Source organism: Propithecus coquereli, unplaced genomic scaffold (genome assembly GCF_000956105.1).
Source record: "Propithecus coquereli isolate 6110/MARCELLA unplaced genomic scaffold, Pcoq_1.0 Scaffold179, whole genome shotgun sequence".
Classification (NCBI taxonomy): domain Eukaryota; kingdom Metazoa; phylum Chordata; class Mammalia; order Primates; family Indriidae; genus Propithecus; species Propithecus coquereli.
The window spans coordinates 2,565,163-2,582,789 of NW_012142634.1; the positions used below are offsets into that span (position 1 = coordinate 2,565,163).

General features: G+C 37.3%; 1 protein-coding gene across 1 annotated transcript in view; it reads left to right on the plus strand.

The window, feature by feature from the left end:
- ATE1 (arginyltransferase 1) overlaps positions 1 to 17,627 on the plus strand; it is a 161,617-nt gene that overhangs the window by 98,946 nt on the left and 45,044 nt on the right. The window contains exon 10 of the mRNA XM_012642381.1: positions 2,567 to 2,666. Coding sequence (XP_012497835.1) covers positions 2,567 to 2,666 — 100 coding nt within the window. The remainder of the gene's footprint in view (positions 1 to 2,566; positions 2,667 to 17,627) is intronic.

The following is a 17,627-nucleotide window of genomic DNA, read 5'->3' on the forward strand; positions in this document are numbered from 1 at the left end:
GGAGGGCTGCGGGAAAGTAGGAGAGGAGCCTGTAAGGTTGTTGCCAGTTGGGCGTGGGGAGGTTGCCACTGTGCTGCCGTCTTGCCGCTTCCTTTTGTTGTCTTGAGAGTATGAGTTGCTGAGTTTATAGATGAGGAAAGGCAGCTGGGAGATTGACATCATGAAGTGAAATTGGGGAGAGTAGGTTACAAGTTGCCAATTTTATTATTGATTTTAATTTATTTTGGTGAAAGTTGTTTAGGTAATTTTCCCTCAATTTCTTCAGTTACTTAAGCAGTCCTACAATCAATGTAGTTTTATGTTTTTAGATGTTTATATAATCTAGTCTGCGGATTTAAAAAAATGTTTGAATTGGGGATCATGGGCATGGCATTTATTTACATGTTTTTAGGAAGATAAATTTTAGAAATATAATTCCGTTCATAGAAGTGAATAAAATAGACAGGGATTCCAATGTGTCAAAGCAGACAGCAAGTCAGAAAACAGACAGCTAAATTCTAGATACTCCATAGTACTGTGACAAAAATAAAATCAGCAGTGGTGGTAGGTATGAGGCTCATTTTACATAGAGTGAGGAAAGAACAGATGACATTTGAGGAGCAAAGGAGGAAGAAAAGGAACTAGTCATGCACAAATCTGTGGGCAGAAATCCAGGTAAAGGGTAGCAAGTGTAAGTGGCTTGAGGTGGTTGGAAAAAACAGAAGGGCCTTATGAACTAGAACATAGGAAGGGACATAGAGAGTGTTGCACCAGGAGGGTGGAGGGGCAGATGGAGCAGGGCTTGTGGGTCATGGTAGGGAGTTTGGACTTTCTCTGCATGTGATACCAGCCCAGTGCTAGTGGGGGAGCTGGACAGGTTACCTGGTCTGATTAATGTTGTAAAAGACCACTCTGCCTGTTACATGGGGATTATGGAGGGGCAAGAGTGGAAATAGAAAAGCCAGTTGGGAGCTATTACAGTCGTCCAGGAGAGCTATAATCGTGACTTGGGCCAGAATATCTGAGGTGGAGGTGGTGAGAAATGGTTGGATTTAGGACATATTTTGGAGATAGAGCCCAAAGGACCTGTTGATGGGTTAGACATGGGGTGAGAGGAAAAGAACAATTAAGAGTGATCCATAGGTTTGGGGTCTGAAGAACTGTGGGGATCAATGATGAAATGAACTGAGATGGACAGGACCAAGTGGAGGAGAGCCATTGAGACCCTCTGTTGCTGGCCGGCCTTGTTCCAACAAGGGTGGTCTTACATTGGCTTGTACTGTGCATTCTTCTCCCTATTTGAACCTTGAGAGTGGATTAGTTCCAGTAATGGTAGGATTTATTCTGTTATAGGCTAATGGTGTTTAGTCTGCTTGGACTTAGAAATACTTTTAATTTAATGATGAATTTTTAAGGTAGCAGTTCTTAAAGGATTTAAATTTGAACTAGAAAAATACACAGACTATTCTACTAAAAAATACATTTCTCCTGAATTTCAAGCATCCATTGCTAGTAGAAAAGAAGGCCTTCAAGAAACAAACATAAAAACAAATCAGCTTTCCTCATACTTTAGAAATGTACTGGTTTTACTTAAAACTCTCAGACACAACCAGTCATTCATTCAGCTGGGCAAGTGGGATGAAGTTCTGTGTCAAGATTTATCTGGATACAAATTAAAACCATCTCACACATAGGTGTTGTAGTGAAGATACTAACAAGTTCTTTGGTCAAGTTATCAAAACATGGTGAGGTAACATGGTATTTTCCACTCTGTAGTCTTAGGGGAAATAAATATTAACTTTGCACCTAGATACAGGAACAAATTATGTATCATATATAGCTGAAAGTGTTTTGCATGTAAATAGTCATAACAATAGTTATTCTTCCTGAAATGTATTGGCTTTTGAGTTTTCTAAAATTTACTGTACTGTTTTTAACCGGATTCTTTGAGAACTGGAGGGCATAACGAATCATAACAAGATACTGTAGATCTCTTTAATTTTATGTATTTGAAATGTATTTATTTATTTGTTTGTTTGTGGCAGGGTCTTGCTCTCTTGCCTGGGTTACAGTGCAGTGGCACGAGCATAGCTCACTATAACCTCAAACTCTTGGACTCAAGCAATTGTCTTGCCTGAGCCTCCTGAGTAGCTGGAACTACAGGCACACGCCACAATGCCTGGCTAATTTTTCTATTTTTTGTAGAGATGGGGTCTTGGTCTTGCTCAGGATGGTCTCAAGCTCCCGGCCTCAAGCGATCCTTTCACCTTGGCCTCCCAAAGTGCCAGGATTACAGATATGAGCCATCATGCCCAGCTATGTATTTGAATTTTAGATCAGCCACTTTGCCCAATAAAAAGTCTGAACTCAGATGCATTTCTCTGAATAATTGAGAAGGGTTTTTTTTTTGATGTCTCTTTAGTAAAAATCATCTTACAGTATTTTAAAAATCACTTTTCTTTTAATATTTGGATTTTTTGATAGCTTAATATCTTACTATATTGAATATTTCTCATCAAATTTAAAAGTTTTTTAAAATTTGGAACCAGCATTAACTCTACCTTCATCTTTCTTCTTATTTTGGCAGAGAAATTGCTTTTACTAGGCAACTTCATGAGAAAGCGTCTCAACTCAGCTATTATTACATGGGTTTCTACATTCATTCGTGTCCCAAGATGAAATATAAGGTACAATTGATTTTTACACGTGTCTGTTTTCATCATAGAAAAATAAATCTTTAATAAAATTTTTATCTCAGGGCACAGGCTTTGGAGCTTTGAAGGAGGGACGAATGGGTTAATAAGGAAATCTCTTTGCTGGGTCAGAAATTAAGCTTTCTGTAATGAGAACCACAGCCTCTACTGCTCTTACATTGTAATCTATTGTATTATTACGAGGTTTAAGTATATTTCAGAATTTCCCTTTAAAAAAAAAGGTTTTATGACTCCCTTTAATGAAACCCTTTGATGTTTTCTGCGCATTTGTAGCCCACTGTAAAAACTCTGGAGAGTAAGAACAGTGCAAAGGAGCAGACTCCCTGCCTCCCACCCACTGTGACAACAATAACCAAACACCTCTGCTTTGCTTAGCCTGATGCTTTAAGCTCTGAAGATGCAGGCCTGAATCTTCTACTTAAAACTTGTGACCTAGATGAAGATTTGGTTCATTTTACATAAAACCAGGTGAAATAGTGGTCTGGTAAGTGGCTTAGGAGGACATGGGGTTTTACTACACACGGTGTGGAAGAGGAGAGAGTTTAACCAAAAGGTAGGAGTAGTTTCAGAAAAGAGTAGGTGTGATGGAGAAGCACATTTCAGGGAGGAGAAGCAGTAAAAGTAAGGATTGAGGGAGGACAGTTCCTGTGATATATTCATAGAACAAAGGATAACCAAAGGACTGTGAAGGACCTTGATAGCTAGGCTAGGGTACTTAGGCAACTGGGAGTCAGCAGTGGCTTCAGAGCAGAGCAGTGTAGGTCAAAAAATATATTCATAATGGAAATTTTTAAAACATGCCAAATTAAAGAAAAAAACATACTTGAACCCTGTGTACCCATTACCCTAGCTTTAGCAATTTTCATACATTTTACTTCATCTATTCCTTCACCCCATTCCCACCTCTACCCCCTTTTGACTTATTTTGGAGCAAATCAAGGATATCACTTCATCTGTAAATATTTGAGTGTATATTTCTAAAAGGTAAGGGCACTTTGAAAACATAACCACAATCTCATCATCATACCTGGAAAATATTTAAAATCTTCCAAATATCATCTGATATCTAGTTGGTGTTCCTGTTTCCTTAATTGTCTGATAATCTTTTTTACAGTTAGTTTGTTTGACTTTGGACCCAAACAGAATTCAATTCTTACATTATATCTGGTTGATGTGTCTCTTAAATCTCTTTAATCCATAAATTTCTCACCTCTTTTTTTTTCTTTCTTATAAAAGAATTATTCACAGGACTTGGTTATTAACTAAATGAGGGGACGATCATAGTTCCAAAACTTTGAGGTTAAGTACTGAATGGCTGGGGAAGTAATGATTCCGTTATCAGAAATTATGGATTCTAAAAGTAGAACTGGCTTTGACAGAAGGGTGAAAATGTAGCACCTTGCTGGTTTTACACTGACAGTCCAGATAAGCTGATCGAAGTGTCCTGCTGGCATTTGGAGTTCTCTTTTGAGCTCATATTTAAGCGTACATTGTAGATAGATAACTTCTGAATTTGGTTGTCTTCAAAAATGTCCTTTATGCCTGAATTATTAATTTACTTGATAGGCCTTAAATATATGTTCTATGCAGAAGGAAAAGCACGAGCATATTTATTATTCCTTAAAACATTTATTTGGTTATGTTTTTACTAATCTTTTCTCCTTGTGGCTCATTGTCATGGTCCTAGATCTGATTAGTTCAGGGTGGAAAACTCAGGTACTCAAGATATTTTAATATAAGACTCAAAGAAACCTCTCCCCTATATATTAATCTTCCTTTAGGTAGTACTTATCCATGACCCATTCAAACAGAAGTATTATGGCACCACAGTTAGGGACTTGCATGGATTTCACTTTTGTTCATACCTCTCATTTTTAATGGCTATTCTTATCTCACAAAACGAGACTCTTTTGGCGAGTTTTTCCTTACGCCTAAGCTAAATTCTAAATTACTCCGTATTTTAAACCACTTCTTATTTTTTTATCATTAGTGGAAATGTTGAATATAGTTTCATCATCCCTTTTTTCTTCATGAAAACTTAACTCACACCTTGGTTGACTCTAGTCCAGACTAAATATTTTAGTCTCCTTCATAGGTAGAACTCTGCTTGGAAATTGAAGTCAGCCCATATCTAGTTCTGAGTTAAGGATTTTTAAAGTGCCCCCTGTGCTGTTCAATCTAGCTTAATCATATCCAACCTAAATCCATCAGAATAGGATATTATTTGTTTAATTCTATTTGTAGGAGAGATACCCCCATGCCTGCTAGCCTTCTGGCTGTCTTCCTTCCTCCGTCTATAAAATATTTGTAGAGCTCCCACTGGAAATAACAGCAGTGGAACTTTCATTCTAGTGGAGAAACTAACAATAAATTAATAAAGAAGACAAATGTTAGGGATAAGTACTGTGTGATGTGGTAGACATTAAGTGAGTGTGGCTATTTTAGATTGTGTGGTCAGAGGGGTCTCTAAGGATTAACATTTAAGCTAAGATTTGAATGTCGGGAAGTCAGCCAATAGCAAGTTTTAGGGTCATTTCAGAAAGAGACTCAGGAAACAGCTAGGGTAGCTCTACTTAGCCTTGAGTTGTTGTGGTCATCAATTTGACTGTACTTAATAATCTGGAAAATGTTTTAAAAATACTGATGCTGCTAGGTATGATGGCTCATGCCTGTAATCCCAGCACTTTGGGAGGCCAAGGCAGGAGGATTGCTTGAGCCCAGGAGTTCAAGATCAGCCTGGGCAACACAACAAGACACCCTCTCTACAAAAAGTTTTAAAAAAATTAGCTAGGTGTGGTGGCACAGGTATGGTAGATGGCCTGTAGTCCCAGCTACTCAGCATTCTGAGCCAGGAGGATCACTTGAGCCTGGGAACAAGAGGTTGCAATGAGCCATGATTGTGCCACTGCACTCCAGCCTGGGTGACAGAGCTGAGACCTTGTCTGAGAAATGAATGAATGAATGAATGCTGATGCTTGGGCCATACCTTTAAACATTTTAATTAATTAGTCTGGGATGAGCCATGGATATCAGATTTTTTTTCCCACATACTCAGAAGATTCTGATGTGAAGTCAGACTTGAGAATCACTATACCAGATTATTTTTTCACATCTGAGAGTCTCATGAGGAACTGGAAAGATGATTATTTCCCATTTTAAAGTTTGCTGTTTTGTGTTTATTAAATTCAGAATTACTCAAATTGAAGAAGTTCATATCTTCGCTTTGTCATTTGTGCCCTGGAACATAGGAGGCTGACCTGAGGCCTTTACCCATACTGTTCTCTCTGTTTCCCTCCCTCTGTCCATCCCCTATGCTTATAAACTCCTCATCCGTCATTTCTGAGGCTAGGAATCACTTTCTCCAGTAATCTAGTTGCTAAGACTAGATCTGACCATTCATCCACCCACCTCATAGCGTTCTACATTTCTTCCCCAAAACTATCTCCTGTGCATACATTCCATCAGGATGGTGATGTTTATCTTCCTCATGTATCCCAGGTAGCTAACAGTGTGCCTCATACGTCGTAGATGTTTAATACTTAATACACATTTGTTGAATTAATGACTGGAAATACTAATGCAGAGGGTCAAGAAGTATGTAGGGTAGTGAGAAACTCCTTGTTTTATTTAACAAATATTTATTGAGCATGAATGGGACAGCTTCTACTGTGCAAATAGGTTAGTAACAGACACACAGTTTTAGCAGAACATGATAGGTGTTGTGACTGGATAGTACAAAGTATCCATAAATACCCTCAGAGCAAAGGGAGGTGGTCACACATGAATGTGTAACAGTTTGGAGAAGTTGATATTAACTACACCTGGTCTCAGTTTTCGCAATTGTAAAGTGGGAATGATGTAAAAATGAGATATATTATGTTACTATCTCCATTCGAGTATAGCATCTATACAAGTGGGTAGCATTCATAAGCACATTATATGTACTTCTGTTGGGACGCATGAAGGCTCTGTTTGCATACTGATAAATGACACTCAAACTTCCAAATGGCCTGCTCGTACTATTAGCCAGGCTTCTTAGTTTAGTTTAGATGTTGGGGTAAAGGAGAGGCTTGTGCTAGTGCCCATCAATATTGGCTCTCTGAAAATTTCCAGAATTTGGATTCTTACCTTTTGCTTAGAGGGCAGTGGCACTGAGCTCTGCTAGGGATGGTGCTACAGCGTGGCGAACCTTTCAGTGATAAATCCTGTGTTGTGCCGCAGGGTGTCTGTCAGCTTTGGCCTTCTCTGTTCAGGGCAAAAAAAAAGTCCATTAGAGTTCTAGTGTTTGTTGGCTGAATAAAATGGTTATTTTGCTCCATTGAAGTGAGGAGATATTGGTATGTTTGTGCTAGGACTCCAAGCTGTATATGTTCATTAATGACAGTCTGACTAATACTCAATGCAAGGGCATTTATATCAGAAAAGAACATCTTTTACATGCTAACACAAATGTAATATTTCTTCTTATCCCACAAACTGAGCCACTGAATTTGAGCCACTGATCAGGGTGCGTGGCAGAATACCATGTCACTCATTTAGTTCCTGTTCCAAATGTTGCATCAGAAGCTAAGAATGTGATTTCTGTTTACTTAGGGTTAAAGACAGGCAATTTGGAATAATTTATGGTCACTATAGATTATTGCCATTTCATACCTGTTTTTAAAATAGTAAGTTACTATGTCTGTAGAAGAGCTTAGAGCAACAGGTGCAATTATAAAAGATAACTGCTTATATACATTTCCTGGTATATAGCCGGATATGGCTGGTATGGGTTGGTAGAAATCACTTCAAAAGCAGATTGGTCTTTTAATAGAGTAAAGCGAACATGAAAACTAATGTCTCTATGTGAGAATTTCTTCCTGTCTTTTTTGGGTAAATTTATGTTTTTTCAAATCATGAATTTTGGGGAAAATCATTTGAACCAGGAAATTGGGGGAAAGTATTATAATTTTCTCACAAATATTAAAACTGAACATCCAACATAGAAATGTTACTAGTTTGAAGAAATCCACTGATGTCACGTCAAAGGAAAGGCAGGAGACCCGGACTGTGGAGCTGGCAGTTAAGGCTGACACTTGCGGGAGCAGGGGAGGCGCGCAGAGGAGGGAGCAGCCACCATCTCATCAGTCAGCCTCGCTTGTAGCTGTTGCTTGTTATGGAGTGTGGTGTGGTATGTGTGCTTGTCCCTGTCTGCTGTTAACGATGTCAGTAGCAATGTAAATATAATAAATATTAATAAGCTTACATGCAAAGCATATGAGTGTTGTTCCAAGAAGTAACAAGCTTTGGAAGCAAAATAAGTTCATAAATTGGCAATTTCAACTCAGTGATTCTGTATAGTGCTGCTGCTTTGCTAAGAGATCCAAATGCTAGGTTATTTGAAATGGTATCTAATAATTTTCTTTGGAGTTTTCCAGTGTTTTAATATTTGCTACAGGCTAAAGTTCTTTATAAATACTACTAAACTTAATATTTCTTCCTTGTTAAATAATTTTTAAGATATCCATTATGAGTAAAGAGTATGAAGAATATTGGAAGTCTTAAGAATAACTTATACTTTCAGGAATTCTAATTTTTCATTTCTAAATCCCTAAAATTAATATCTGTTTGGAATTTGGAGTTACTATCAAATCACATTCAAACCACCATAGCAGATATTATGTTATGTTTTGAGTAAATGAGAACCCTCAGTTATGAAGTTATATAGCACATATTATTAAAATGGCTCTTTTCAATCAGAAAATATACTGTTCAAAATTGTAAGATAGGTGTTAGTACAAGCATGAATATGTCTCATTCCAAGTTGAAAATCTAGAATTAGAGACCAGCAAAAAATAATAACTCACAAGAAGTGAATTGCTCACTATTGTAAAATCTCTCATTTTTGAGAGTAAATGAGGGTGATCAGTTTGACTACAAATTTGACTGCATATGACTAAAAAAATGGTTAAAGTCATATTTTTTTCTTAGCATGTAATTAAGATTAAAGCATTAGTAATGGCATATTTTTGCCACATTGTAAAATACACATGGAAAAATCTACAAAAATGTTTTCTACCTGATATTAAAGAATTTATTTTTTAAACAGGAGGAACATTTTTAGTAACTAAGAAGGAGCAGTCTGTTAGGTACCTGATACACACTGGACACTGGGAATACAGTTGAAAGCAGTGTAGATAGGGGCTCTGCTCTGATGGAGGTTACGACTTGGGGAGGCATATATTAATAGATAATTAGAGTGCAGTGCGTCACATGGTACCAAGTGACACTTAACTGTACTTGAAACAAGATTAATGTTTAATTTGGATTTTCTTAATGTAGATTTGAACATGTAAGTTACAATTTTCACCATATAATACATTTACTGTATGATGTAAGGCAAACTGAAGTATTGAACAGCAAGTCTGAGATACACAAAAGAGCTCATTTTACCCTTGTCCTGGATTGTACTGGCCTGGTGACTTGCACTTACTAATAGGTACTCTGGCAGTAACTCTCTGGAGTTCTGGGCTCAGGCTTTAAGGGGACCGACAGCTTTTTCTTCCTCTGTTTTTGGAGCCATCTGTCATGTCAAAGGTCCAACTAGCCTGCTGGAGGCAGAGGCCACCTGTGAGGCCCGAAGCCATCTTGGATGTTTAAGCCCCACTCAAACTGAATGCGACTACATCATTGAGCCCAAGAAAGACCAGCAGAAAAGCCACCTAGCTGAGTTCTAGCCAGCTCACAGAATCAGGAGGAATAATAAATTATTGTTTGAAGCCACTATGGTTTGGGGTGGTTTGTTACTCAGCAATAGATGACTTAAACATGCAGTCTAGGTGGAGAGTGCACCTTCATCCTCTGCTGTGCTGTGCAGGCTCATGTCCTGAATTGAGCTGAACTGATCTGAGAAGTTTCTGATGGCTCAGTATGAGAGAGTTTGGCAAAGTCACTTAATTTCCATATTTAATCATACCTAGAAATGTGCTTGGCTTGTGAGAATTTGTCTTTATAAGGCATTTCATTTAATACCCCGACTTGAGCCTACAAGGCATTTTAACATGTCAACAAATTTTGATTTTGCTTGTCTTGCTAATGGTGAGAAGTGCAAGATGAAAACCACTAGGTGGTCATCAAAATAGCTGTATAGACAGCATGTACTGCAGTAAATTCTCCTCTCTAAGTACTCATGGTTTGCTAATTTATAGGAGATATATTCTTGTGCATCATATTCCCTAAAATGTTTTTATTGAATTCATTTATTTTTACTGTTCAGTGTGTGTGTGTGTGCATGTATGTGCATTTTAAATAAAGGCTGATTTGCATTACACACAGTCATTATATTACATAGTCAGATATGTTTTGTCTGTGACCATAGTCTTAGATGTAAGGCACAGGATAGTCACAAGAATTTAATGAGAGCTGATAGAATCATTGGCGAAAGTGAATTGTCTTGATTATGTTGTGTTCTCTTTGCTCACATTAACTATTATAGTAATTGTGGCCATTTTAATGGGACTTGATACTGTTTTAGTGTAACTCAGTCACAGTTTGGGGACTCAGGAACTGGCTGAAATGAGTGGAAATTATATTTTCAGCTGAGAATAGTTTCTCCTTGGAGGAGTTCTTCCTGCTGAAGCAGGAGGGGACAGTGTGCTTTTCTGGCTGCTGTCCTCGGTGGTGCTGGTCCTCTTGCTTTGCTCCTCTCACAGTTCCCGGTGTGGCTGCTGCCCAATCAGGCATCACAGGCCATCAGCAGTGACTAGAATCAGAAAGGAGTAATTTCTTCTCCTGTTCAGTGATATTAAGTACATTCACGTTGCTATGCAACCATCACCACCTTTCATCTCTAGAACTCTTTGTCTTGCAGAACTGAAACTGTACCCGATTGACAGTAAGTCCCTGTTGCTTCCTCTTCCCAGCCCCTAAGAATTTGACAACTCTGGGTGCCTCATATAAGTGGAATCATAATGTATTTGTCTTTTTGTGATTGGCTTATTTCACTTAGTGTAATGTCCTCAAGATTTATCCGTGTTGTGGTTTATGTCAGAATTTCCTTCCTTTTTAAGGCTGAACAATATTCCATTGTATGTATCTACCACATTTTCGTCCATCCATGCATCTGTCCACAAACATGTGTTGTCCCTGCCCCCTGGCTATTATCAGTAATGCTGCTGTGAGCATGGATGTACAAATGCCTGTTTGGAAGTCTGCTTTCGTTTTTTGCACATATATCCAGAAGTAGAATTGCTGGATTATGTGGTAATTGTAGTTTTAATTTTTTGTGGGACCACCATACCGTTTTCCGTAGTGGCTGCATCTCATTTCACATTCCCACCAACAGTGCACAAGGGTCCCAGTTTCTCTACATCCTCACCAGCATTTGTTATTTTCTGTGTTTTTGCTTGCTTGTTTGTTAATAATAGCTATTCTACTGGGTGTGAGGTGGTTTGTGTGTCTTCCTAAGATTAAGGACACCCTTACCAAGAAGCCCCCAACAGACTTCATACGTTTTATTTGTCATTTTCGCCTCTTGTCTGTGCATGAGCTAATCACTGGCAAGGAGTTGGAAATAACTCAGGGCAAGTATGATTGGTAATGGGAGGAGCTGCCTCTTTGAGCACATGGCAGTACAGAAGGTGAATATCTGAACACTTTTTTTTATTCTGCCTAATAACCAATATTTTTTTAACAAGATGTTGGTTTATATATATTCATTTATATATATATTTAACTGATCTGTTGGTTTAAAGATATTTCTGTTTTTATATGTTATCTTTGTAATCTGTATTGTTGTGGAAGGAATAAACTTTATTAAAAATGAGTTCTTTCAACCTTTGTTCAGGTTTTAATTTTATACATAGTAATATTAATGATACTAATCTCATTTTATATCTTATACTTCCATCTTTGGTGCATTATTCCTTTTTTTTAAAATTTCAGAATATTACAGGGGTACAAACCTTTTAGTTACATGAATTGATTTTGTATAGTTTGAGTCAAAGTTATAAGTGTGCCGATCACTCACATAGTGTGCATTGTACCCATTAGGTGAATTTACCCATCCCCTTCTCCCCCCCCCCACCTATTTGATTTCTATTGAGTTTTACTTCCATGTGTGTGCATGAGTGTGGATCCATTAGTTCCAATTTAATAGTGAGTACATGTGGTGTTTGTTTTTCCATTTTTGCAATACTTCCCTTAGAAGAATGGTCTCCAGTTCCATCCAGGTTGTTATAAAAGGTAACATTTTTTATGGCCGAGTAGTAACTCCATTGTGTACATATACCACATTTTATTAATCCACTCATGTATTGATGGTCACTGGGGTTGATTCCACATCTTTGCGACTATGAATTGTGCTGTAATAAACATTTGAGTGCAAGTGTCTTTTTGATAAAATGACTTTTTTCCCTTTGGGTAAATACCCAATAGTGGGATTGCTGGATCAAATTGTAGGTCTACTTTTAGTTCTTTGAGGTGTCTGCATACTACTTTCCATAGAGGCTGTACTAGTTTGCAGTCCCACCAATAGTGTATAACTGTTCCTTTCTCTCCACATCCATGGCATGTGTTGTTTTCGGACTTTTTGATAAAAGCCATTCTCACTGGAGTTAGTTAATATCTCATTGTGGTTTTGATTTGCATTTCCCTGATGACTAGAGACATTGAGGATCTTTTCATATGTTTATTGGTCATTAGTCTATCTTCTTTCGAAAAGCTTCTGTTCATTATGCTTAACAATTATTGGCTCAAGGAGGAAATTAAGATGGAAATCAAAAGATTCTTCGAACTAAATGACAAAGGGGACACAAGCTATCAAAATCTGTGGGATTCAACAAAAGCAGCCCTAAGAGGAAAATTCATAGCTTTAAATGCCTACATCCAAAAGACAGAAAGATCACAAATCAGTAATCCAATGAATTGTCTCAAGGAATTGGGAAAGGAAGAGCAAACCAATCCCAATCCTAGCAGAAGAAAAGAAATAACTAAGGTCAGAGCAGAACTAAAAGAAATCCATAGCATTATTTCTTTTTAAAATAATTCTATGTTTAGTTAATTTCACATCTCAAAATTTTATATATAGGGGTTTTTCCTCTTTTTATTTACCTTGTCCTTGTCTCCTTTGTGTTTATGCTAGAAAATAGCTATTTTTTTGTTTTTCTTTATTTAGTTTTTTTCCTAAAGCTTTCTTAAAAAATGGGTTTTCCTGTGCTTTCCAAATGTTTATTATTTGCATGTAAAGGTTAGTTTATATTTTTTTTTGTCCCCTTCTCATACATTTTAAAACTAGTTGATTACATTTGAAAATGAAAATTCAAGTGTATAGAAATGTTGTTAGGTATAATTTAGTATTTCTCCTCCATGTTACCTCTCAGAGTGCTGTTATAAAGCCATTCTGTGATCTGAAAGAGGTACTTTGACCGAATTCTTTATCCAGATTTATGTGTAGGCCAAAGTAAACAGAGTGATTTAGGCAATCTTTTGGTATCATGACATGGCCAGACATCAGATAGTTGAAACATCAGAAAGTGTTCTGAAATGGTAGAAAAGAAACAAAAGGCTTATTCATCTGTGATGAATCATTCTTATACTGAATGCTTCAGCTTGATTGTGGTCATACAGCACCCTGGGAATTCTGCAAAAGTTTGCCCCAAAGAAGATACTTAGCATTACTTTTATAAAAGCACCTACCAAAAAAATGTGGAGTTAACAGAGCTACATCTGCAAAATCATGCACTACTGAAACCCCCAAGCTTTTCAAAGTTTCCTGACCAAACAAATTAGTAAATGTTATTTTACTACTGTCTTGCAGCCCAGAGTGATGCATTTGGGTACACGTGGTAGTGACTTTGCCACTGCTAGGCTGAAAGGAATACAAATGATCTCATCAGTTACCCACAGCACAGAATAAAATACTGGGTTCTTTTGATTCAGCATGTTTTCTTGATGTCAGATGTCCAATGAATTAGACAAAGTCAGTAAAGAAAATTACCACAGAATAATTTTAGTAAGGGATTTTTGATGCCTCCTAGAGGCAATGGGGGTAAAAGAATTTTCATGATCATCACAAATTATTGTTTCTAAAATTGTCATATGTGGAATTATGCCACATCAGAGTCAAAAGCGGTTCCTTAAGGGCTGTCTGTTCTAAACTTCTCATTACAGATGAGAAAATTGAATGAAGCTCAAGATGATGAACTTGCCCAGAGTTTATATTAACTCACACTTTAATTTTAGCACTATTAAGGAGACTTTGAACTTAAGAATTGAAATTCATGTAAATGGCATTTCTTATCAGATTTATGATAAGGTGTATAAAACTTTTAATTTGGAGTATCCTAAAATGCTTGCCATATTAATTAAAGGTAAATGTTAACTGGAGAATAAAAGTACATTTAATCATGTCTCATATTTTTCCAAACCTTTAAAAAGTATCAATCATTTGTGGAGCTTTTGAAAAGTACTAATGTCTGAGCTCTATTTTGACCTACCGAAGAAGAAAGTGTGCTTCCCTCCTTTGCATAGCCCATTCTTTTGCATAGCCCATTCTTTTTTGGCCAGGCACTATTTTATGTGCCCTTAAACTGTCCCACCTCTGAGCTGTCGGTCTCTTGTATCTGAAGCGTCTTTCACTTATTCCTGCATGAGGAAGTTAGAGCTTCTTTTCCAGATCAAGTTCATGCTCCATTTTTTCCATGAAGTCACCCTCTGTGTCTTCCCCACTTTCCCCCACTTTCTTTCCTCCCTATGTGCTGAAGCTGAAGGTAATCTCTTCACTTCTGTGAACTCTTCTCATTTTTAAGCACTTTATCTCCAGCGCTTTATCTTGGGCTCTACTTGTTCGTAAGTATATGTGATTAGTTAGTGTTTATGGAGAGCGTACTCTGCAAAACATCATGCTAGATGCCTAGGCGAAAGGAAGATGATCAGACATGGTCACTACTTGTCCATCCCTGAGCAAACACTCTTGTTAATATCTGTCACTGTCCCCAGTGTGCAGCAAATCAGTTGGCTAACAGAAGGTGCTCAGTGGATTTTTTGACATGCATTGCCTGTGGAAGGCAGACGTCTGTCTGCATGCAGAAAACTGGGAAATGAAGGAAAGTAGTGAGTACTGTGCACAGAACAGGTGATTCTAATTGAAACTTTAGGCTTGGAAAAATTTAAAAGACCTGTTTCAGTAGTACAATTTATATTTTCTGTGAATTCTTTTCTCTCCTACTTACCTGTAGTTTTTCTTTTTTTTTTTTAAAGTAAACTTATAATTGAGTTGTGAAGTAAATATGTGTGTGTGTGTCTATATATACAGAAAAGTGCAGCGATCTTAAGTGTACAACTTGATAAATTTTCACAAAGCACACCTGTGCAACCATCACCTAGAACAAGAAACAGAACATGACCAGCACCCTGCAAACCCCTCATTCCTCCCTCAATTACTATCCCACCCCCAATTCTGACTTCTAACACTAACACTACAGACTAGTTTTGCCCGTTTTTATACTTAACATAAATGGAAGCACTCAGTGAATTTTATTTTGTGACTGGCTTGTTTCACTCATTATTATCTTTGTGAGATTTATCAATGTGATTGTGTGTAGCAGTAGGTGGTTTATTTTTATTGCTGAGTGTGGTATTCTGTTTAATGAATATAACATGTCTTATATGCTCATTCTACTGTGGATGGACTGGTTCTAGCTTTTGCCTAATGCAAACACAGCTGCGAACATTCTTTTACATGTCTTTGGTGAACATATGTATGCATTTCTGATGGGTGTAGACCTAGGTGTGAATTGCTAGATTATAGGGTATGTGTATATTCAGGTTAAGTTCATAGTGCCCATCGTTTTTTTTTTTTTTAGGACACAGGGTCTCACTCTGTCGCCCAAGCTGGAATGAGGTGGCTCGATCATAGCTCACTGTAACTTCAAACCCCTGGGCTCAAGGGATCCTCTTGCCCAAGTCTCCGAAGTAGCTGGGACTATAGGCCCAGCTAATTTTTAAATTTTTTCTGGAGACAGGATCTTGCTATGTTGCCCAGGCTGGTTTTGAACTCCTGAACTCAAGTAATCCTCCTACCTCAGCCTCCCAAAGTGCTGAGATTATAGGGGTGAGCCACTGTGCCTGGCCCATAATTATTTTTTTAAAATAGTTGTACTAATTTATACTTCTAACGGCAACATATGAGAGCTCCAGTTGCTTCACATCCTGGTGAACCTGTGGGGAGTGTGATGCACTGTGGATTTTATTTGCATTGTGCTGTTGATTGACAATGTTGAGCACCTTGTCATACGTGTACTGGCCATTCCTAAAGTATCTGTCAAGTCTTTTCACCTGTTTGTCTGTTGGGTTGTCTGTCTTAGTAACTTGTGGTTCTTTATATATTCTGGATAAGAATCCTTTATTGGATAAATGTTTTACAGATACCTTCTTCCACTCATTGCTTGCCTTTTCATTCTCTTAATGGTATCTTTTGATGAGCAGAAATTCCTAATTTTACTGTAGTCCAGTGTCAATTTTTTCCCTTTATGGTCAGTGCGTTTGTGTCTTTGTCAAGACATTTTTTTCTACTCTATGTCCATGGAAATGTTTTCCTATACTTTTTCCTAGGAATTTTATAGCTTTACCTTTTGCAATTCAATAATCTATCTGAAACTGATTTTTGTGTATGGTGTAAGCTAGGGAGCAAGACTGATCTTTTTTTCCCAGATGGAAAATTACATGTAGTTTCTTACAGGTACTACATATACATATCAGCTTAATAACTTATTCCAATTAAATTATTTCTGTGTCATAATATTTGTATGATGGTAAAATGCCCCAAGCTTTTCCTTTGTCAAACTTAGCATTGATTCCATTAAATGAGGAAAATACTAATTTTGAGATTTAACTAATTTAACTTTTGATTTCTCCCTATAGGATGATATTGGTTAGTCTGTTCTGCAGTGAATGCTTGATTTAAGGACTGAAGGGTGTGCAGTTAAGTCACTTTTGCTCTTGTAGTTTTCTTCCAAATAACTTTGAAGAAAAAAAACCTAAAACTGTGAGAACCTCTTTAATTAAAAGAGGATGATATATTTGTAGAAATTCAGTTAAGAGAATGATTAAAACACAATGAAGAGCTCTTTATTAATAGTTGTGATATCAAAGATATTTGCCAGTCACATCCTATTTTTGTTATTTGCCTTATATCATTGTTAATTATGTATATTTGTTTAATTATGTAGAAGTTTAAAATTTTTATGTAGTACAGCCTATTAATCTTTTTCCTTTGTGGTTTATGGCTTCTGTGGCATGCTTTAGAAAGACCTCTATACTACGTATTGAAACAGTGATGATGAGAGGCCAAGGCAGGAGGATCACTTGAGGCCAGGAGTTTGAGACCAGCCTGGGCAACATAGTGAGACCCTGCTTCTACAAAAAATTTAAAAATTAGCTGGGCATGGTGGTATGTGCCTGTAGTACTAGCTACTCAGGAGGCTGAGGCAGGAGGATTGTTGGAGCCCAGGAATTTGAGGCTGCAGTGAACTGTGATGTGCCACTGCACTTTGGCCTGGGTGACAGAGCAAGACCCAGTCTCTATTAAAAGAAAAACAAACCTTAAAAGCAAAAACAAAAACAAAAAAACAGTGATAATATCAAAATTCATTGATTTTGAAATTTCCATCACATTGTTAGGTGACAGAAACAAACTGTGCAACAGCATTATTATATGAACCCATGTATGTAAAGCAGCTGGTGTTTGTATGTAGGGAAGGATGTGCACTGAAATGTTCATAGTGCTGCCGTCAAATGAGTATGTATTATCTTTATAAATTATTTTTTAAAGCTGTTTTCACTTGAAGTAAGAAGGGCAGAAACACACAAGGAATACAGTCTATATTAAGAGAATGTTACTGGTTAATTGATTATCACATTCCTACCCTTAAATAAGTGATTGTATAATTTTCATGT